This window comes from Myotis daubentonii, chromosome 8 (genome assembly GCF_963259705.1).
Source record: "Myotis daubentonii chromosome 8, mMyoDau2.1, whole genome shotgun sequence".
NCBI classification, from domain to species: domain Eukaryota; kingdom Metazoa; phylum Chordata; class Mammalia; order Chiroptera; family Vespertilionidae; genus Myotis; species Myotis daubentonii.
In genome coordinates this window covers 64046926-64071117 of record NC_081847.1, presented here as the reverse complement: position 1 = coordinate 64071117, position 24192 = coordinate 64046926, and the positions used below count along the sequence as shown (strand labels likewise).

At 41.3% G+C, this 24192-nt stretch overlaps 1 protein-coding gene across 4 annotated transcripts in view; it reads left to right on the top strand.

Annotated features, from left to right (window-relative positions):
* Positions 1-24192, top strand: part of PIEZO2 (piezo type mechanosensitive ion channel component 2) — a 338873-nt gene that overhangs the window by 261479 nt on the left and 53202 nt on the right. For all 4 annotated transcript variants that reach the window (XR_009454151.1, XM_059706647.1, XM_059706648.1 and 1 more), the window contains 12 exons: positions 5658-5860; positions 6644-6804; positions 11596-11772; positions 12054-12179; positions 13589-13789; positions 14499-14703; positions 14820-14921; positions 16057-16222; positions 16779-17022; positions 19369-19465; positions 20602-20761; positions 22260-22349. Coding sequence is in view for 3 of the 4 variants with exons in the window: in XM_059706647.1 (XP_059562630.1) it covers positions 5658-5860; positions 6644-6804; positions 11596-11772; positions 12054-12179; positions 13589-13789; positions 14499-14703; positions 14820-14921; positions 16057-16222; positions 16779-17022; positions 19369-19465; positions 20602-20761; positions 22260-22349 (1932 nt within the window). In the remaining variant the exon portion in view is untranslated. The remainder of the gene's footprint in view (positions 1-5657; positions 5861-6643; positions 6805-11595; positions 11773-12053; positions 12180-13588; positions 13790-14498; positions 14704-14819; positions 14922-16056; positions 16223-16778; positions 17023-19368; positions 19466-20601; positions 20762-22259; positions 22350-24192) is intronic.

The following is a 24192-nucleotide window of genomic DNA, read 5'->3' as shown; positions in this document are numbered from 1 at the left end:
CTTCAGCTGGTGCTCACTCAGCCTTTGGTCTTTGTTCAAATTTCTTTGGTAGAATTAGCTCAAGGCTGGCCTGGGAGCTCATCTTTCTCTTCAACACATAATTGAGAGCTCAGCTCAAGAACCACCTCCTCCACAGACTTGCCCATAAGCGCCAGCTTTCCTGCTAAAAGTAACTGTCCTTCCTCTGAATTCCCATGGCCCTTTCTGATCGCTGCCTCCCAACACTTGCCTCCCAGCCCTCTAGCTGCCTGCTTGTCTTATCTCCCTGGTCAGAGGTGTCAGCTCCTCAGGCCTGAAGGCCCTGTATAAATCACCAAGGTATCCACATATCACCTACCTTGGGGCCTTACCCATTAGTTGACCCTCAGTAGATATTTACTAAATGAAGTGAAAATAGTCACAACAGTGCATGGTGAAAAGAAAATTAAAACATCGATTTTTTTCAAATATAGCTCTACATACTGAAGAATGATATTTTACATCACCAGATTTCACAATATGTTTACATAACACAAAAGGCACAAAGACAGACACTGAGACACAACCCTATCTTAGATGCATATCACCTAGCTGGGGAGATAAAAAAAAAAAAAGCAAGTGACCACAGAGAGTGGCATTGATAGTATTGTGTATATATTTGTCCTCAAGTGCCCCAACAGTTCAGAGTAAAGATCCTTTGGCATCTCATTTGCTAAAACTATTCTTATTTTATTAACTAGGTCAATTAAAATATCCACTCCCGAAACTTCATGTCAATAGTAATAAAACCAATAATTTAAGTAATAGAAACACTTATCCTGCAATAAATCCAATTAACATGCCTCTTTGAAAGAGGCTTTTTTTTTTTATTCTAGTCACTTTTCTCTTAGGTAAAATCCCAAGGCTGACAACCAAATAGCAAGCCTTAGGGGGTAGAACTTCTAAAAGGAAGTGCAAAAAATTAGTGCATCTTGGTGCAGATTGTGAAAGAAGGAGGAGTGAGGACTGGCAGGTTGCTTTCAGAAGCCAGTTTGTTGACAACCTGAGAGAGCAAAGTGAACCTCCAATTTTTAGCTGATAGGTGCAGAAGTAAAATACAGACTCTAGCTAGAAATCTTGAGCAAGTATTTAAATCTCATCCCTCAAAACGCGAGGGACTATTATCTCTTTCTCTCTTTGTGTTTCTCATAAAGTGTTTACCACTTGCTTTATGAGGAGATGGCAGGGACACCAAAGAGGACAGGAATTGGTTTATGGGCCAGGTAGGCAGAGCCTGATGCAAGTTTCGGTCCTGATTGCCCGAGACTTATATCTTGAGAGAAACTTATGCTTGTTACCCCAAGTCACCAGGCCCCTGAATTCACTCAAGAGTCCCAGAATGATCAAGATTCAAAATGATTAAAAACTCCAAGTATTCCAACATTGGCACTATCCTCTTCCTAGTGGAATCTTTCACTGTTGTCTGAGTGTTAGCATGTTAATAAAGGCCAGAGCTATGCCCAGAAAGAAACGTTACCAAACAAACTCGTCTCTCACTTGATAACATGTGCTTCTTGAGGGTTTTTCTAAAATTAAATTTATTGGGGCGACATTGGTTAATAGGATCAGATAGGTTTCAGCTGTAGATTTCTATGTTACAAGATCTGTATACTGTACTATGTGACCACCACCCAAAGTCAAATCATCTTCCGTCTCCATATATTAGGAACATATGCTTCTGAAAGGCAGTATGTGTGTTCAGTTTTGAAGAAAACCTACTTTTGATTAGAATGATAAGGTGAATGCTTTTATTAAGTAAAGAAACTTTATTTTTCCCATAATTTATTTATGCTCACTGTTGTGCTTTTAAGTCCCCACTGAAAGTGGGTAAGCTGCATTCAATCAGCTTCTGGGTTGATTAAAATGTAGACATTACCTTATAAGGTAGGAGGCAAGGCAAAGTGTTGAGGAGAATAGGTGACTGATGACATTTCAATGATATGAAGAATTGTGGGGAAGATCCAACTGAATTGGTAATCAGTATGTATTAGAATACTTTAGAGGGAGCAATGGGTATTTCTCCCACATATACAGAAATGGAAGCCATTTATTCCCCATCCTGCCTAGTGGATTAGTTTGGAGGAATTAGTACCACACATGTTTAAGATGTGATATTAAATTTACAAGTCATTTGCTCCTGTATGAATGCAGTCTTCAAAAAGTGCTTATAGTTTCTAGAAAATAATCTTAAACACTATAAAATTCTACTTTAAATGTTACTTATGAACACTATAGGTTTGCAAGAAATCTTCTTTCTAGTAGTCTAATGAATGGGGTAAATGCAGTTTGCATTACCACATATTCCAAATCAAAATAGTTATAAGTAAATGGAATATAGATGGAGATTTTACAAAGGTAGAATTTCCATTTTCTTTAATGGGAACTAGCTTAATATGTGGCCTTTCAACATCAAATTCTTGTACAGAATTAAGCCTCTTTAATTCTCATGTAACATAACCTGTTTCTGCTGTTTCAAATAAGAATGCCTCGCCCTAGCCAGTTTGGCCCAGTGGATAGAGCTTGGCCCATAGGCGCCCTAGACGGTTTAACTCAACGGATAGAGCTCAGCCCATAGACTGAAGGGTTCTGGGTTTGATTCTAGTCAAGGTCATGTACCTTGGTTGCAGGTTCCCCTGCCCTGGTCGGGTTATGTGCAGGAGGCAACCAATCGATGTGTCTCTCTCACATTGATGTTTCTCTCTGTCTCCTTCTCTCCCTTTTACCCTCTCTAAAAATCAAGGGGAAAATATCCTCCAGTGAGGATTAACAACAACAACAAAAAATGCCTCTCCAATGCATAGAATTTGGTCACCAAACAGTCTATGAATCATAGTGTATGCCAAGCATAATGCTGAATTTTGCAAGGGATATGAGTAGAGTATGACTGGATTTCTGACCTCCAGGAGAGAGTCCTCAGAATAATAATTAGAATAAAATGATGTTGGTATAAATAGAGAAACACACACAAAGGGCTGTGTAATCATGAAGGAAAGAGAGGGTGAATAAACAGATAAATATCTGTTTTGTTAGAATGCAAAAGAAGAGTCAGAGAGAGAACTTTTATTTTATTCAAGAAATAGTGAGAGGATTAATGCTCAGAGCCTGAATCATAATAAAAACAAGGCAACACAGTTATAAGCATGGTTAAAGAAAACGCAGAGAGGAAAATGAGCTCCCGTGGGAAAAGGCATGAAAAAAGTGGGATTGATGGAAGTAGGAGGGAGAGGGCTATTTGGAGGCCTGAAATAGAAACCCTTCATATGATGATTCGGTAATTCACACGGGATAATCAGTAAAAAACATTACCAGTACTTTAAGTTCCTTAGCCAAACGTTTCAGGGAATGTTGGTCCTAGAGTGTGATTTTTAGTGTAGCTTGAAAAATCTGGATCCTTTCTTTTTCATTTGCTTGGGGGGGGGGGGAGGCTAAATGAAGGTATACATTCTTTCCTGGAGACTCAGGAAGGAAAACTGTATTTTCCTTTGAGTCTTTCATTCAATAAACTCCACTCAGTATACCCTGTGTGGAAGGGCACTTTGGGGCCTTGTTGCTTGAGGACTTTTGTTATGTAGCCACAGTAGCAGGTGCAGAAACAGCTTCACCTCTGTGCTTTACTCCATAAATAACACGGATTATTAGAAAGCTCTTTGTCAGCACCAAGCCATGGCAGTGTCGATGGAGACATTAGAAACGCACTCTGAGATGGTCATGCTTCCACAGTAAAAGCTAGAAATCCCTGTCGTGACAAAAATGTTTATCTTCTCACTTACAAAATGCAAGCCCCTGGCAATGCTGAAGAGAACATATACATACTGACAACTGGCAACCGCAGCACCCAACTGCTTTTGCATTTAGTACCATTTGCTCTGTAGAGTGCCGAGAAACAGGAACAGCAGTGTGCTCGCTGCGGTGTGATGTGCAGTGCTGGTGTGTAACATTTGACCTAGCAGTTTCAAGACTGGGCAACTTTTCCCAAACATGGTAGGGTCCATTGACTAGCTTTAGAAAACATGTCCACTTAACTTCTTCCACCAGGGCTGAAACATCCTTAGAATGTTATTTCTTCATGCAATTAATAATTTGTTTCTGGCATTATTTAATGTACCTGCTTGACAACAAGCAGTCTGGCATGGCTCAGTTGGTTGGGTTGCCAATTTGATTCCCGGTCAGGGCAGCTAATCGATGTTTCATTCTCACATCGATGTTTCTCTCCCTCTCCCTTCTTCATTCTCTAAATACCAATAAAAATATTTTTAAGTAATTATTTTTGAATGATAACCTTTCTGAAAATTGAAGGACAATGTAGATTCATTCCAATAGTTTCCACCATCATTGGTGTGTTTCAAATATAAAACCAACCATTTGCAAGTAAGCTTAGATTTTTATCTAGTTCAAACTTCCTCATTTTAGAGAAAATAAATTAAATCCCAGGAGGGTTAAATAATTTACTCAGAGCCCACAATTATACAGGTAGGATAACGTTATTAATTGTTCATCCTGTGACAATGAAGCTGATATGTATAGATTAATTATGACAAATGGAGAAGACCACCAGGATCTCCGGCAGACCTTTTCCTAATACCTACTCTGTTACCCACAAGTGTTCCTTCAAACATTCATTTGAATATGAATAAAAAGTGTGTTTTAAAAAATCAAGATATAGATCATACTTGTTCTTATCCACTGTGAAATCAGCTGCAATGCCCTGGCTGCTGTCCCTGCTCGGTGAGGCTGCTCCCCTGCCCTCTCTCAAGGCTAGCACAGCAGGTCACATCCGTGCCCGTGAACGGGACATCATGCAGACACCCTTCCGGAAGCATTTAGCACCCACCGCATATGCTTGAAATGATGGCAGAGCGGGATGAGTCTATGCAAAGGTTGACTGAAAGCACACATTCATTAAGAATCTTTGTAAAACCTGTATAAAATGTGAATGACTTGGTTCTTGGGGGATGGTTTGCTGCATTACTAAAAAAGCATGATATGATTTGCCTCAGTAGCTTATATGTTCTCTCCCTTACAACCTGCAGTCCTGTCCACTCTCAAACCAGTTGCCCAGCCCAGGGTCCCCAGCACATGCACGCTGCTGCTGCCACCCTGGAATGCATTTGCAGTAGCACTTCCCGCAGCCGCACATAGTGGATGATATGTAGCATGATGTGTGATCTCTGATAGTCCTTATAACTCTTCTGTTCTCATCTCCTTTTTTTTTCCTTTCTATTTCAATTACTTTGAGCAGCATCAAGAAAAAATTACCAATCCACCAAAATGCGTAAGTCCCCCTGTGAAGCCATGAAATGCTTGCTCTACATGACACCATTTCATGCTTCTACATCCTAAACTCTGACCATTTTCTCCTCCGGGAAAAATGTCAAGTTTAGGTGTCGAGAGCTCTCATGACTTGACTAATCACTACCACCTGAATTGGAAGAGATAACAAAACCTAAGTGAGTTTACAGTTTGGTTTTAGAAAAAGCTTTAAAAACAAAAGTGACAAGAGGCTAACCACCCCACCTTGCAAGGCCTGTGCAAACGCACTGATGTTCATTTTTGTTTCTCCTCCTGTAACACGCCCCTCACTGACTCGGCTGTCTCCCAGCCTCCTTGCCCCTCCTGACTCTGCTGCTCTCTGCCAACAGGCTGGCCCACCCTGAAGGAAGCCTGCCAGACCTTGCCATGCTGAACCTGACCGCCAGCCCGGAGAAGCTGGAGGGGAAGCAGGGGGCTGAGTTTGGTGAGGAGAAACCAGAGGGATGCTCTGAAAAAGTGGAGAAGGGTGAACCTGGGAAAGACAGCGAGGAGGAGGAGGAAGAAGAAGATGAAGAGGAGGAAGAGACATCAGGTAATCCACTCACTACCGGGAGCTGCTCAGGAAATGGTGGCAGACAGACCAGTGAATGAAGCACAGACTTGCACCAAACAGATCCATATTAGACCCATTGAGTAAAACAAAAATTGGGGAGTGGTGTTGTGGTTGCTCTAGTGAAATGTTTCTGTTCCATTTGCAAAGCCAGAAAGAAGAAAACGACTAATTTGATTGGAAGCTATGATTAAAATGAGCCTGACCACATTTTGTGAACGGAGGCTGGGTCACGCTGATGCTTAGCGTTCACCTGCTGTTGCCAGGGGAGCAGGCTCTTCCCACCTCCAGCAGCCGGCTGCCTGGCTGCTCCCGCAGGCCACCGAGAGCTTTCCCCACTCTCTAGTCAAGCCCTTGGGAGGAGCATGGCAACTTACAGAAGCATGACTTTGGCAATAAGAATGTCATTTAGATGGAGCTCGTGTTACTTAATATTCCCAGGAAATTAGGGAATCATAGTTCAGCTTTAAGAGATAATCAGGTCAAGATTCTTCTTCACATTAATTAAATTAAAAGGTAGATAAAAGTAACCTTGTCCCTGGACATGCTGCCTGAGTCATCATCACCACATGGGAGTCTTAGACTACCCTTCACCAGATTTTGGTAGTCTTAGAGTTTACCCACTACTCTTATTTTGCATTTTCTTATTCCAAACTGAACGTTACAAGATATGCTTTAAATAACAATGCCTCCCTGTCAACAACACACACACAAAACAAACATGTCCACTTTTTGTATGTTCTCGGGTGAATTCCTGTTTTGCAGATTTAAGGAACAAATGGCATCTGGTGATTGACCGCCTCACAGTGCTCTTCCTCAAGTTCCTGGAGTACTTTCACAAGCTGCAGGTGTTCATGTGGTGGATTTTGGAGTTGCACATCATCAAAATTGTTTCATCGTACATTATCTGGGTCTCTGTGAAAGAGGCAAGTGAACATTTGTTGCATCGTCAGGTCAAACAGTGGGGCATTATTTTTCTTTTCCAACTGTCTATTATTTTTTGGACATGTAATTCCCAATACATGAGAACATCAAGACCTAAGATAGGCACATACACTTTATTTTACAAAAAAGAGAAGGACAGTTGTCCTGAAGGAAGGGAAAAAAGGCTCCTGGCTTAGTTCCTGATTGGTTTGTTCATATTACAAAGGTGACTTGCTTTCATTAGTTGAAGTGGTGAGAGCAAGCTGCCTTTCTGTACTACAAGTGAGAAACTCTATCTCCCCAGATTCTCTTTGAGAAATAAACAATAGTTTATGTTACCAAAGAATAAACTTGGGTTCCAAAATTTAATAAAATTACTAGTAGAGTTCACCTTATTTATTATTGGACTAGAGGCCTGGTGCATGAAATTCATGCACAGGTAGGGTCCTAGGCCTGGCCGGTGATCAGGGCCAATCGGGGCCTTCCGGCTGCCAGCTGAGGCCTCCCTTCCCAGGCTGCCGGCTGCCAGCCGGGGCCTTCCTTCGTTCCGTGCTGCCCCCTGGTGATCAGTGCACATCATAGTGAGCAGTCGAACTCCCAAGGGGACACTTTGCATATTAGCCTTTTATATAGAGAGATGTTTTGAGACAAGACAGCAATGACACTTGCTATTTGTAGCTCATTACTTTTGATTAATACAAAATAATCCTTTCTCAAAAATTGCTGATCAGTAAATGGCAAAATGAGAACTAAGTCAGCATCCCCTGTTAAATCTTTAAGAGGTGTGACCACATTCTTTGGATTCAAACTATCCTCAGCCAAGGCCATCAGCCAGGGAGCTTGTTTTCACAAACGTTCATAGTCATTCTACCACAAATACTAAACCTTTCCAGGGTTATCATTATGGGCATCCAAGGGAGGAGAGGACTCTGAGAAAGAATTTGTTACAGAAACCTTTCTCATATCAACATTCCTTACTGAGGAATGATGCCACTTTGGAATGACATAATTTAAAAATATGTAACATTCTCTTCCCCTTTTATACATAACTGTGTTTTCATTTCTAAGGTTCCTAGAGTGCTCTAGGAGATCAAGTTATTCTTTGAGGAAAGGGACCATATATTTCTTCTAGTATCTTTAGTAACTCCCAGAGGGACTGGCCAATTGTAGAAGCTCAATGAATGTTTACTGATGGAAGGAAGGAAGTAAAGAACTTTGCAAGCTTGAGATTCCTCCTACATGTCAGATGATGTTTCATTGTTATTATTTTGATTATTACTTTCACTCTCACTAAGCATGCATTTAGCCTTTATTATACACTTATAATAAATTACAATAAATTGAATACTTACACTGTGCTAGATGCTGGTATAAAAGCATTAAACACACTTCTGGTCTCAGCTTGCAGTCTGATGGTAATGGCTGGTAAATAAAACCAAAGTCACATTAACTGTTGGGTTACAGGTGTCCCCTAGAAGCTCTGGACACACAGGGAGGGAGATAGATCACACGCAGAAGGTTGCATTGAAGTTGCGGGTTCTCTGAGGGAGGGATGGGTAAGCACAGGGCCAGGAACCACAGTTCTTGGAGGCTCCTCTCTCAAGGCCGTGGCTTCAAGCTTCATAAGTTTATGTTCAGATAAAATGGCAACTTGTGTAAAAGTGTTTCATTAGGAAGGCATTATGGAATAAAATTACTGTCCAAAATTCTTTGATAATGAAAATCACCTGGACATTTATTCTATAGGATTATCAGTCCTTTCCCTAGGAATTCTGACTTGTTGGGTATTAGTGGGGGTCCAGCTATTTGTATTTCTTTTTTTACTGTGCATTCCATGAGATCCCTATCACCAAGGAAGTGATGAGACCACCGTCAACCACATTCGCATTGAACAAAGTGTCCCACTTCTCCGAGCCCCAGTTTTCCTCTTTGTAAAATGAGAAAAAGAAAAACACCCACCTCACGGAGTCTGCTCAGTCCTCATTTCACTTGATTGTCTGTGACATTGGATATTAATGATCATTTTCTCATCCTTGAAACTGTCTCTTCTCTTGCTTTCCAAATAGACACACATCCCCAGCCTTCCCCCCACGGCTTTGGCCCTTCTCTTCCTGCCTCTCTCTTAGGGTTCTTCAGGTTCTATTTGCACACCCCTTTTCTGGTTCTAGACTTTCTGTGGGTGAGCTCCTATGATTCACCTGCCATCTACATGCAATGAGTTGTAAATCTGTGTCTTCAACCAGCCCCCTCTTTGAACTCCACTCTCATATCCCCAGGTGACAAATGAACATGACCTCACTCTTGCCTGTCCCGGAAGCACCTTCACTGAATATCTCCAACACGGAGCTCATTGCCTCTATCCATATTGGTCCCCTTTTTCAATTGCTCTAACAGATCCCCAGCTCTGCTCTAATCCTCCATCCTAATACGTATTCTGTCACGCGGTCAGAATAATCTTTTCAGCATGATCATGTTAATCTTCTACTTGAAAACTTTCAACAGCTCTCTGTCATTCTCCCAGTAACATGATATAACATTGATCTGGTCCTACATCACTTCGCCATTTCCTTTCCTAGACACCCAATCTGCCTGGTAAATTTCAAAGTCCTCTACAATGGACGCAGATCACACTGCTTTCATGGTAAACTATGTGCTTCTCTGAAGATGTCCACCCCATGCTTTCTCTTGCCTGCAAGGCCGTGGGCTAGTGATTCCTCTGCCAGGCTAGCTTCTGATTGACCTCAGGTCCCCTGGGCAATTTTTCCCAATGCTGGGCTAGATGATCAGCCGTGTGTGCCTTTCCTCTTGTCATGTTGTCATAGGCTGTTTATCTAGTTCTCGCTTGCATGACCCCATGTTTCTTGAAGACAGGGATCCACACAGGATATGTTACCTTGAACCTAGTTAGGACTTAATAAAAGATAATATTTTTTTCTTCTCTTTGTCCTCTGAAATTTTATTGTACTATTTTTATACTTAATGCCTTAAATACATAATAAAAAATAACAAAGAGACTTAATTTTATAATATCCTTATTAGGACTTACTTTTTAACATACCACTTGCTGATAACTGAGGAGGAGGAGTCACCTAGCTAGTCAAAATATTTTGTTAAATGCTAACATTTATTTTGTTGGTGAATGCTTTACATTTACAAGGCACTTCTTCATATAATATTTCTTTCATCCTCAATTAACTCTGTAAGGCAGCTCTTACTACCCTAAGATTTCAGCACTTAATTTTAAGCAGTTCCTTGCTCTGGACAGTGTCTAGTAGTTAAGTAGAGTAGTACGTTACAAACTGCAGACTTAATACTGCCCTGGAGTCTCCGTGTTTCTTGCTGTCTAGATTTGTGAGCCAAACAGGAACCATACCTCATAGCCCATAGCACTTAGCACTTGTAGTACATGTTCAAGTTTATCAATTGGCTGCATGCAGTTATTTTTACCTGGTAATATTAAATATTCCTAGGAAATTATTTTAATAATATTCAGATATTATTCTAATGGTACCCAGAATAAATAAGCATTTTCCATGGCTGCATAAGATGGTAGTGCTTCTATACCATTCAGTGAATGATTAGCTATGGAGAACTGTTAGACATGAGTACATATCTCACCTAATCAACAAATACTCACAGTCTTAAACCAAGTTGAAGTCATTGTCTTCCCTCTTTTTAAAAATATATTTATTGATTTTTAGAGAGTGTGAGGAAGGGGGGGGGAGAAACATTGATTTGTTGTTTCACTTATTTATGTATTTATTGGTTGACTCTTGTATGTCCCCTGACCTAGGATCAAATCTGAGACATTGGCATATCAGGATGATGCTTTAACCAACTGAGATACCCTGCCAGGGCCTTGCCTTTTCTCTTTACACCTGCCCCTCACTTCAGATCTATCTCAGTAGTGGCACTGTTATTCTATCAAGCCAGAAAACTGGGAGGCATTCCTTATACTTTCTCCCTGACCTACCAGCACCCCACCTCCAAGCCAATCAATCATTAAATCTCGCTGATTTCACTTCCCATCTCAAACCCATGAGTCTCCCTATCTCTGCTCCACTGTCTGAGTTTGGTTTCTTATCATTGTTCTCCTGGCCTATTATAGCGCATGTGACTGGTTTCCTTTCCTCTGATCTAACCTCATTGATGGCACCTCTGTCCTTCAGTTACATGGATGTAAATAAAATGCTAATCTTTCCTTAAGGTTTCCCTGCGTAGAGTCCTTCAGACTCACTATTTTCTACACAAGGCGTTCATGGGCCACAGCATAGTTTTAAAAGGGTCTGTCAAAACGTAGCTCTCAGCCACATCTCCAGTCTCAGACTGCAGTTCTCTGCTTTCAGCTCTGGAACTCCCAGTTTTTTATGGTCACCTATTGCCACCACACTCCTTTATGCTCACACACACTTTATCTCAAATGCACTTCTCACTTTCTTGTCCTGGCTGACTTTATGCACCCCTCAAGGATCAGCTCGGCATCATTCTTTCCAGGAAATGCTTCCTGAAGCTCCAGATGGGGCCAGGGACCCCTTCTGGGTATTCTCACAGGAGCCTGTTTGCATCTATAGTTTATTACTGCTATGTTATATTGACATCATCTAGTTATATATCTGTCTGCCATACAAGACATATATCTTAGCATCTAATTCTAGGGCAATGCCTTACACATGCTCAGAACTCAATCGACTTCTGTTGAACTGAGCTGAACTGAATAAATCAAATTGCCATGTTTTGTGGATGTTATGCCATGTTATGTATTTTTGTCCCCATTTCTGATTTTATGTTTTCAGGTGTCTGTGTTCAACTATGTATTTTTGATTTCTTGGGCTTTTGCTCTGCCATATACCAAGCTACGCCGTCTGGCTTCAAGTGTCTGCACTGTCTGGACATGTGTGATCATCGTCTGCAAAATGTTGTACCAGCTGCAAACCATTAAGCCTGAGACTTTTTCTGTTAACTGTTCCTTGGTGAGCCTCAAAGACGGGGAATCTTTTTGGCCTTGAGGGAAAGAGGTGGATATTGGGGAACCTACATCCCCAAGCACATTCTGTCTGGCCATTAAATCACCTCCGCAGGTTGGATACATTCTGGCCTAGAATGCTGGGCCCAAGCCTCTATTCCTGATGAGATTTCCCTTTCGAATGGGTCTTTCCCTCCCATTTCCCTCATGTTCTTATGCTCAAAACTAAAGGAGAATAACCTGAACTCTCCTAATCTATGGAGCCAATTCCTTTTCTCTTCTTTTCAGCCAAATGAGAATGAAACAGACATACACCCCAACGAGTTGAACAAGTCTCTACTCTACAACGCTCCTGTGGATCCAACGGAGTGGGTGGGCCTGAGGAAGTCTTCGCCGCTGCTCGTCTACCTGAGGGTAAAGGCTTCGTTGTGCTGAGTTGGTGCCTCTGTGTAGTTATGTTCTAGAATCCTTTCCCTTGAAACCCCTAGTATCACAACGATAGGAACCTCATCTTATGTGGCATTTGGGATCGCCTTCTAGAAAAATGACTCAATATTAAAATCAGTATCGTACTGTGCTGAAAAGGAATTTATCAAGTAGTTTGTGATTAATTGAATAAAGTGTGATAGATATAGTCGCTGGAACATTATAGAACCCTAAAGGACTGAGGGAGACTGTTAATGTCAGACATTAAAAGATGTCCAAAATCTATTATGTTTTAAAAACTTTTAGAGCACCATATATTGTATACTCTCTTTTAGATACAAAGAAAAAGATGAGTAAAATATAGCAAATGGTCAGCAATGATTATTTCTGAGAAGTAGGTATAGCATTACAAGAATTTTTTGCGGTTCAAATTCTGTTTCTCTACAGTTTTTAATAAAGGGTATATATTACATTTAGAGGTAATCAAATAAAGAGCATATTTTTGAAAAAGGAACTTTGCAAGCAGTTGTAGGAAATGTAATGAAAGCAATATACTTAATATTTTTTCACATTATACTTTGATGGATAATCTGAGTAATCTTAGTAACATTATGCTGAGAAGGTACTTAAAAATGAAACATTTATATGCAACACCTGGAATTTTAAAACATACCAAGGATCCCATTTCTCTTTGACTCTGGCAGATATCATATGGTAGATAACATTTGTAATGTTTATAAATACTATTGACCATATCTGCCATGTAATATGCAGATGATATCTACCATAAAGAGCTGTTTTATGGGTAAAACAAATTGATATTTGAAAGGAGTGATTAGAATAGCATCTGGCACATATAGTTCCATAAATGTGAACTATTTTATTATTATTATCATCACTATTATTATTGTTACTATTTTATCCTCATGTATCTCAACACTGCTCTCTCTAGCCAGATTTCAGAGGTGTTAAAAGATTTCCCCTCTATGCTTATCCCACTCCTCCAGCTTAGTGTGTTTCCCAGGATGTCCTTATAGAACACTGTAGAAGTGTGTGGCACTTCTGGTGCCAATAAAGTTGGACCACCCTCCCAAGATAATTGGACACTGCTTCCTGGTACAGGTTTGTGCTTTTTTAGGCTTGTGTCTAGAGATTCTAGATCATATGATAATGTAAATCAGCCTGATTTGCATAATGGAGATAACTCCACCTTGTTACCAGAAAGCAGGGAAAATGAACTTTGAACTCAAGACTACTTATTATAGAGATGGGATTTTATAAAGCATTATACTATTAAACATCAGAAATGGAATCAAATTACTTATTATGAGGATTGTTTAAAATTACCAAATCACAAAGCCTTTGGCTTCACACAGCTATGTTTTCTTGCTTTGTAGAATAATCTGCTGATGCTGGCCATTCTGGCCTTTGAGGTCACAGTGTACCGCCATCAGGAGTACTACCGGGGGCGAAACAACCTCACGGCCCCTGTATCTAAAACCATCTTTCATGACATTACAAGACACCATCTGGATGATGGAATTATTAATTGTGCCAAATATTTCATAAATTACTTCTTCTACAAGTTCGGTCTGGAGGTGAGTTTCCTTGCGGGTGTGTTTTCTATTTTCTGTGACAATCCCAATAGCTGCTTTTGGCCAGTTGGCCACAGGAGTTCCATCCTGCACCTCCAGACCATGATTACTGATCCTCGGGATCAGCAGGAGAAGATGCTACTGAAGGACTTACCTGGCCTGGCTGAAAGTTCTCCAATACCACGTGCCAATGGCCCCCTTGCAACAGGGAACTCTGCCTCTCTGGGTCTCTGTCGCCCTACAGACACATGGATGCCTGTCACTTGTCATTGTAACTGGTTCCTTATAAACCGAAAGTGCTGTAATTTTTTTTTTTTCTGTTTCCTGCATTTGGAAATGTAACCTTAGCCAAAATGAACCATTTGACCTGAAATGGCTGTGGTAGTGCCTGTTCCTCAGTAGAATGAATTTGAAACAGTGACTTTCATGAAGAGATCATAGCTGTAGTTCTCTTCATGGTAGAAGTGGTTCCTGTAAATAGGGAAGTACTCAGTGTTTCCCTCGGAAGTAATCTGTACAGTACCTGTGTCTAATCTGTACAGTATCTCCATCTTCACCCTTAAAGACGTAACAAGAAAAGACCTGGTGAACATGCGCAGAGAAACCTACCTCCGGAAGGCAGGTCTCTGCCCCTGCAAAGGGCTGATAGCTGACACCACTTCCCTTCCCTGTCTAAATCCAATTTTTTTTTGCCTCTTTTTTCCTTATGCAGACCTGTTTCCTACTGTCAGTCAATGTAATCGGTCAGCGAATGGATTTCTATGCCATGATTCACGCCTGCTGGTTGATCGCCGTCTTATATCGACGCAGAAGAAAAGCCATCGCGGAGATCTGGCCCAAGTACTGCTGCTTCCTGGCCTGCATCATCACGTTCCAGTACTTCATCTGCATCGGCATCCCCCCTGCGCCCTGCAGAGGTGTGTGGCCTCCCAGGAGCAGCTGCTCTTATGATCCACCCTTACATTGGGCACAGTGGGCAAAGGGCAGCAAAGAAGCTTATTGATCTTGCTCCTCACCACCTCCTTCCCTGCAGATTACCCATGGAGATTCAAGGGTGCCAACTTCAATGACAACATCATAAAGTGGCTGTACTTCCCAGACTTCATTGTGCGGCCCAACCCCGTGTTTCTCGTCTGTAAGTGTTGCAGCCTTGGGGCCACAGAGCACTGGTATTTGGTTTTATGTTTGCTAACCCATCTTCATGCATTAGACATTAGTGTCTTTGCTTCTTCCACTGCTCTTTCTAATCATGCAAAAGGCTTGTCTTGATGCATTAATATCACAGGTCATTAATGGCTTCTACTTGCCCTATTAAGCATTTGCAAAATTAATAAACATTGAAATACCATATTCACTTTCATAACTTATCTCCCAACACACACACTCTGCCCCCCAACACACGCCCCTGCACACCCACCTTCTAGAAGGTAGAGTGAGGAGGGAGGCCTTGTATTTTGTGAATCCATTTTTCTAGCTGCCACCACAAACCAAATCTGAAGATAAGACTGTGCTAGCCAGGAAGGTGCTACTCAAATCGCCCCGGCTCCTGACCTGGGCCCAGCCCCAAGTCCTTTCAAGGGCAGACGGATCTTCCAAAGGTCAAGGTTATCCACTCCTACCCAGGGAGTGCTGGATCCAGTGGGAAACCAAAGAGCAACTTAGCTGCCTAAACACATGCAGATTTAATTTAAAGAACAAGGCAATTTAGGCTGGAGGCTGCCTGCCCGGCTGGAGTGAGGGTCTGTTCTGGGCTGTTGGCCACCAGGACCGCTCCATCAGATGTCTCCACTCTCAGGAATGGGCCCATAATTGTCAACTGCGGTCATCCAGCCTTCACTGCAGTGTGTGCTCTGGGAAGAGTCTTTGATCACAAATGTAAAGGGGAATGGAAATGATCGAGAAAATCAGAAATGTCTGCTTCTACCACGTGTAAAAAGATTAAGATGGGGAAAATGCTCAAATGGCTGCCTCAAAGCATTGGTAGGAGATAAGCACAAATAAAGAGAGTCTTGAAGGCCAGTAATTGGCACCTGACACTTTCAGTCACCAACGTGCAGACACAATCCTAGGGCTCTCCCACTTCATGCCCCTGGAATGCCTGTGGTTCCTCTTGCAACCCCCATGGTAAGGAAGGTGGGATTTGGCCCCAACATTGGAATCCAGTTTAGGAACACAGCCCCCTTGAGAGTTAAGGAGCAGCTCATGCTGTATGGGGACTGTGACCTGCATCTGTAAACCCAGGTTTAATGATCTTACCTCTGTCTTGCCAGATGACTTCATGCTGCTTCTGTGTGCCTCCTTACAATGGCAGATTTTTGAGGATGAAAATAAGGCTGCAGTGCGAATCATGGCGGGGGACAATGTGGAGATTTGCATGAGCCTTGATGCAGCCTCCTTCAGCCAATATAACCCAGTCCCAGATTTCATTCACTGCAGGTAAGGACAGCTGCATTGTTTCAAAGCAACTTTGGTGCGTGCCCTTCAATTCAAGTATATAAGTATATACCTCTACTTCCTTCTCTCTCTCTCTCTCTCTCTCTCTCTCTCTCTCTCTCTCTCTCTCTCCTATTCTTGGGACACTGAGAGGTGCTTGTACACATAAAACTAATAAACATGGGACAGAGGGCTTCCGTAGCTAAAGCTGAACTTCTGAGTCAAATATATAGTATGGTTGTTTTTTTAAATATATTTTATTGACTTTTCCCAGAGAGGAAGAGAGAGAGACAGAGAGCTAGAAACATCGATGAGAGAGAAACATCGATCAGCTGCCTCCCGCACACCCCCCACTGGGGATGCGCCCACAACCAAGGCGCATGCCCCTGACCGGAATCAAACCCAGGACCCTTGAGTCCGCAGGCTGACGCTCTATCCACTGAGCCAAACTGACTAGGGCTATAGTATGGTTTTTACCCTCATTAAAGTAGAATCTCCCAACTTAATGTTTTTATTTGTTTTTGTTGTTGTCCTTTGATGGTTTGGTTTTATTTTCCAGATCATACTTAGACATGTCCAAAGTGATCATCTTTAGCTACCTCTTCTGGTTCGTCCTCACAATCATCTTCATCACTGGGACAACAAGGATCAGCATCTTCTGCATGGGTTACTTGGTGGCCTGCTTCTATTTCCTGCTCTTTGGGGGTGATTTGCTATTGAAACCTATCAAGAGCATCCTGCGTTATTGGGACTGGCTGATTGCTTACAACGTCTTTGTGATTACGATGAAAAACATACTGTCAGTAAGTGGCTCCCACTGTGTAACACATTTGTGGTTTCAGTGTAAGAGTAAACAGTCTATTCAGTGGTTATTAAAAACCCATCATCCATCACACTGCTCTCTTAAAAGCCTCAAATGAGATGCTGCAAATTCAGAATTCAAATGACCGTTTATTACTCTTTGTTTTGCCATATTAAGCAGAATCTTTTTTCCACCATTTCAAGATCACATGATGAGAGAATATGTATTCATCAGAATAAACTCTAAAACATATTTTATTAATTAAAATCCCATCTTTACTGAGGACTAATTTATCATCATTCTTACTAGTGTAAAATGACCCTTTAAAGTCATATTATGTTGGCTAAAAGCAACTCTCTTATCTAGAAAGAGTTATAGAATTATTAAATACAAAATCATAGTTCTCTATGACATTGTGTGGGAGAGAAATGAAGTGAAATAGACTATTGAAAGCATGAATGTTTTATGTGCACATGAGATGTGGGTAGAGAAGAAGCAATCACAGTGTCACAGCTGCCTCTGAGCACAGGCATTCTGACCAGGGCCCAGCTAAGGCAACAAAGGATTGAGGCAAAAACCACCTCTTTCTCCCTCAAAGTTTGGCTGCTCTGGTCTTAAAGTTCCATGTTCCAGAGCACAGCCTTCTCCCTGACCTGATCAATAACTCAAACTGCCCCCTTGTAACCCCAGCGTCACATAAAATCTTTTAGGACACAGTTAAGTTCTTTGTTATTTCAGGATATTAAACAATAATCTTCCATGAACTGAAGGAGTTAATACATCTGTAGTTGGCCCTAACTTAAAGTTAATCCTAGTACCTGCTACTCCCAGGCTATAGGTGATAATGCATTAGAAGAATAGTGATGTAATGACTTCCTGCTTCTCCCCTTCCTAACTACTTAAAGATGAGCTCACTGGGCAGGCAATTTAACTCTGAAAGCATTTGATTTGGGGAGGGAGGGAGGGGGCAACGGCACATCCACTGCTGTATTTGGAGGTCTTGGAAAGTCAAGTCTGTGTAACCATGAATATGTGTTTGAATAATTTATTTTGTCTACCATCCATTGAAATGTTGATTTTCTAGTTGACACTAAAAGTAACTTTTATTTATCAATTTTACCGCACCAGTATTTATGTACATTTGGGGTAGCATTGGGAGTTATAGGAGAGGGTATGAGAGACAACAGAACACCATTTCATTCTAAAGCCAATCTGATGGTGAAGGATCTGTTACTAGAAGCTGATCCCTACAACCATTCCTGGAAAATCTGTCTACAAAGTTCATTCATTCATTCTGTAAACCTAAATTGCACTGTTTTTTGCTAGGCACTGTTTTATATCTTGAAGAGCTAAAAATATATAGCACTCAAATTTTGTCCTCAAGGAACTCACATTCTGCAAGGAAAGATAGACCTTCTTATAATTATATGATCTTTTGATGCTAACTATCACAAGGGTTCAGGAAAATAAAACAAAAAAGGGGTACATAATATATTACCTAGATAAGTTGGGAACAGGCTTCTTAGAGGTGGTGCCATTTGAACCCATCAGAGACTTGAAAGAGAGATTGAAGGGTATCCAGGTAGACAAGGCAGGGAGAATATTCCCAACTTGGGAAGCTGAACAAAAGCATGGCTGTGTAGGACTGAAATGTGAATTCAGAAAGCATGTACTGATGCTGGGTTACTGCTGATTTGGGAGAAAATTCTAATTATATTCTCCTATCTCACATGTCCCCAAGAAATCTGCATAATTCAGCCATCACTTTTATGTGCCGGCTTACAATAATTATGTGTAACACATGACAAGAAAGCATTGTTATGAGACAAAAAATTAAATCAACAAAAAACATATTCTTTTACCCAGAGAATTGGCAAAAAATAAAATCAGCTCCTATTCTAAGAACCATATATCATTAATGTTTTATGTTTGTGATGATGTCCTGGCAAAGAGCATAGGTTTCATATGTCTGACAGGCCAGGAAGTAACTGGACTAAAATCATAGTCCTAGAGTTTAGTGCTTACCCATTCACGATCACAGAGTTCAGCTTGTTTCTGTGATAATCCAAGATTTCCTCTTTGAAAAGAGAGGTGCTTCCAAGTGCAGCAAACATCACCGTGAAGATGCTTCCTTTACTCATTGGCTCAAATTTTCCCTGGAAAATGATGGTGCTCCGGAATCATTCATAGCACCACCCAGTGGTGACTATAATTTTACCTGTCAGGACCTCCCACAGTCATTGGCACTGAGACTTTGTGAATTCTTGCACCTGTTAGGATCACAAGACATCAAGCTTTTTTTCTGGGTGCAGAATTTCATAATTTGCCTTTTCCATTTGTTTTTCAGATAGGAGCATGTGGATACATCGAAAAATTGGTTAAAAATAGTTGCTGGTTGATCCAAGCTTTCAGCCTGGCCTGCACAGTCAAAGGCTATAAAATGCGTAAGTATGAGAAGCATATTTGGGAATGGAAGAACAAAGAGGGAAGGATAGCTGTATTGTTATAATTTAAACATGGGCCAAAACATGTAAAAAAAAAAGAGAGAGAGAGATAAAAATGGAATTCAATTTGATCTGTACATGGAGGCTATAGGATTGCACTACATTATGACTCTATTGTCCATAACAAGGAAATGCTCCTATTCTGGACATCATGGATTGTCATCTAAAAACATCCTAAATCCTGGCAGGTCTGGAGGCTGGGTGTTGCCTGTAGTAGCTCCCTGAACATTTTGAATTATGATTAGGAAGAGTTACAGATGCCCACTCAAACCTGTGGTTGTGTGCAGTTAGAATCTTCGGGCATCAATGTAATTCTGACTTCCATGTTCTTTTCTCCTCTGGAAGCTCAGAGAACCTCAAACTCAGGAAAAAAGTGGGAAGAGCTGTAGATTTTCTGGAGTTACACTCCCACCAAGACAGAGGCAGAAGTCCCATTTTCATCTCTCTGCCTCTTGCATCAGCACCCAGGGCAACACCACACACGGTCCTCCCCGGTGCCTAGAATAGGGGCAGCTTGAACATGAACATGACGCTCCCCCACAGCAGCTGCTAACCCAGGCTATACTGTGCGGAGGACGAAGAGTCACAGGGGATTTGCTTTGACTTAGGATCAGATGTGCTATTGGGACCCTTTCTTCTAATAGGCCCCAGTGTGCTGCCTACCTCTGGCTAGAGCCCGTTTCCAGAAAGGGTATTTTATTTTGTACCAGAGCATTGCCTCTGGCATTGAGACATGCAGTCATTATTTCTTTATGGCTTTGTTGGGGGTTTGGGGGAAAGGAGTCCCTCTCTCCCTAAAAGAAAGGAACACTCAGGAGTCTTCCTTAGCAAAGAGCCCTTCCTGTGCTTTACATTGTCAAGAGTTCGCTTTGCGGTCAGCCTCATGGATCAATGTTCATATTGGACTTTAAGTGCATGGCCTTGCTCGTAAATAAATCAACTCATAAGTGAGTTGATGGATCAGAATGTTGCTTTCATGTCTATGTGATTTCCCAAGCCTGATCACACACAGGTTTTATAAAATAACAAAAAAAAAATGGATGTTAATTTTAATTATTTTAATTTTTTTGCCTCAGCTAATGCTGATTCCTCATGTAAACTACCCAGTGGTGAAGCAGGAATCATTTGGGACAGTATATGTTTTGCCTTCCTCCTGCTGCAGAGAAGAGTTTTTATGAGTTACTATTTCCTACACGTTGTGGCGGATATAAAAGCTTCACAGATCCTGGCATCAAGGTAGGGCAGACTTCTTAGTCTCCATGCTTCTTTCAGTTTTTGCCCCTGATCTTGTAGGCTTAGGGGGAAAGACTAGGAAGAGGACTAAGTATTAAAAGGAATGCCATCGAGATGGCTAGGTGCGTGACCCCCTAGACTGCTGTACCCGTATCAGAGACACCAGCCAATTGAACAGCACAATCAGTGACCTTGACAGGTGAGAATCAGAACCATACACCAGTGAGCTGAGGTTGAAAGTAAAAGCTTGGAGGCAGGGGACTTGACTTGGGGTGGTGAACACACAATACAATATACGGATGATATATCATAGAATTGTACACCCAAAACCTATGGAATTTTATTAATCAGTGTCACCTCAGTAAATACATTTTTTAAAAAGTAAAGGCTTGGAGACAGCGATGCAATATCTTTGACTATCCTGGGGCAGTAATGTAAGGCTGTACATAGGAAAGTGTGAGGTACATGGGTTCTTGTTCTAAGATTTGAGAATGTTTGCATGCCTATAAGCAGGTTTTAGTGGCAGTGGAAAGGTTGAAAATGCAGGAAGAGAAGGAGAAAATGGAAGGATGGAGTCCCTCAGGCTGCAGGTGGGGAAGACACCTGAGCACAGGCGGCCTTAGGCAGTAGAACGTCACCTCTTCCACTGTCGCCGAGAAAGGGTATCCACAGGATAGGGGGCGGGAAGCTGAGCAAATACTTGCTCATGACTTACGTTCTCTCCAGGAAGTAGGAAGGTAGGCCGTTTACTAGGAGTGAGGAGCCGTTGGCAGAATTCAGGATTTGAGAAAAGGGTAAGAAGTGTGAAATAGCCACTGGAGAGGAGCAGACAAGCTTCCAGAGAGTGCGGTGCAGTGGCTAGTCGGCCAACCATGCGTTTCTGCACCTCTGATGATAGCCCGTCCAAGCACAGGGCTGGCACACCACTGAGATTCTGAAGAATTGCCATATGCCAAGCAATTGTGACCTGTGACGATGGGACAGAGTTGAGGATATTAGGTTGATGAGATCTATGGGGACCCTTAAGTTGTCTTGAAATGTGAGAAAAAGCAGAAGGGAGGGGAAGGATAGAAAGAATAGAATCAAAGAGGCAAGAGACTGAAAACCCCATTGATGGGGCTTGCAATTCAACTTTGCACTTGTCCTTACGTATTGAGTAGAAAACCAATCTGAACTCACTCTTGCAAATGTTTCCTAGTGGAACAAACTAGAGTAAGGTCAGGTGAGTAACCTTAGGTATAACGTTCTGTGGGACAGGTTTGAAGCGGCACATGGCTTTCAATGTCTTAAGAAACACAAACCATTTTAGTTTTACTGATCTCTCAAGGTTGTGAGCAGCCACGCTGTCCTGGGGGAGGCTGTACCATGTTTGTCCACTCAGAAGGGGCCAGGAAACTTCAGTCTACAGCCCAACAAGAAATGTTTTTGAACCCTTATAGTTATTTTAGGGGTTCTATATTATTAGAAATACTAATTTGTTCTGTTTCCAATTTTCCTTTAGAGGGGCTGAACTTTTCCAGGCCACAATTGTAAAGGCTGTGAAAGCAAGAATTGAGGAAGAGAAAAAGTCAATGGATCAGCTGAAGAGGCAGTAAGGATGCTTTATTTTCCTCTCCTCTGTTCCTTTTAGTGTTGGTTGGTATGATCCCATTCAGACACTCTCAGCTCTCTCTCTAGAACAGCGGTTCTCAACCTGTGAGTCTCGACCCCTTTGGAAAACACATCGGAAAACATATATAATTACATGTTGTTTTTGTGATTAATCACTATGCTTTAATTATGTTCAATTTGTAACAATGAAAATACATCCTGCATATCAGATATTTACATTATGATTCATAAAAGTAGCAAAATTACAGTTATGAAGTAGCAATGAAAATAATTTTATGGTTGGGGGTCAGCACAGCATGAGGAACTGTACTAAAGGGTCGCGGCATTAGGAAGGTTGAGAACCACTGCTCTAGAAGCTCAACCCCCTGAAAAATTGATTCACAACTTCCCAGGTATTTACGGGTGTGCCTGATAGGCTGGACATGGAAGTCTTTAGAAAGAAAGTTGGCTACATTGTGGTAGAAAGGGAGCCGGCTTGGGTAAGGCCAATGTCAAGGCTTAGTTCGGTTGCTTACTTTGATAACTTGAGCGAGTCATTCACATTCTCTGGATTTTAATTTTCTGCTTCAAATTAGGGCTGACAATTCTCCCTGAGGTTTTTAGAAAGATTAAACAAGGTAATGAATGAAACAGCGCCCTTCACAGTGCCAGGCACTTGGAGTAAATGATCATCACACCTGTGGGTTAAGGGAATAAATGCAGAGTTCTGGCTCTGGAAGGATCTTTAGAGATAATATAATCCAGTCTCTTCAGGAAGAAACTGATGACCCACAGTATTAGATCATTTAAAATTCACAACTAACTAGAGGCAGCACTAGAAATGCAACCCATCCTTCCCTATATTCAGTTCAAGACCTTTTCCAACAGAGCATCCTGGAGAAGTTGAGTGATGGACTGACTTCACCCAAGAGATTTGAGAATTTTGAATTCCAGGGGGTTTTGTTTGTTTGTTTATTTTTGGCACATTGTAAAGAATTTTCTTCGAGTGAGATTTCCAGCAATGAATGGAACTTCTGAGGGTCGGTAGCCCTTCATTTTTGGAGGGCAAGTTTAAGAGCTGACAGCCTAGAATTTAGCACACGAGAAAAATTCCCTGAGTTTGCTTAAACTAGTTCATTGCATTCTGGCCTCATTTTTACCCATGCAAAAATATTTGCTAGTACAAATTACACGTATTCCATGGCATGGTTATTTTACATTCACATATATGAGCTATATAGTGTGATACAGTGTAACTGTTGCTAATGTTGTTTCTCAATACCTAAATCAGGTCTAGAGAAATAACAAATTTGGACCCACATTTAGAATGTGTTCCCATAAGTGAGGCCTGTTACTGTAATTCACTTCACTGAATTTTTTCATTTGCTTAAGTGATAGAAGGTCAGAATAAAAAAGAATGAAGACAGTGATCATTGCAAAAGATAAACTGAAAATGTTTTAGCTGCACAAAGGAGAAATGGTGCTTAAACCAGTTCTTGAGCAATATATCCAGAATTGTAAGAAACTGAATTAAACAATGAAACATTTCAGGAGGGCAGACCTAGGAAATAGAGTTCAACACTGCAGTATCTAAATAGACTTCCTAAATAAGCACACAAAATAAAGGTCAATAATTAAAGATTCAGTAATACATTTGTCCAGAACCAATAAGAGATTAGATTTGAAATAGAGAAGAAGCATATGATCTAACAAAATACTTATTAACATTTTATGAGTGACTTGCTATTTACAACAGTTCTCACATTCACATATTTTTGTCATTTGATGTTCACAACAACCATGTAAGGTAGACAGATATTTAAAAATGCAAAACCTGGGAGAAT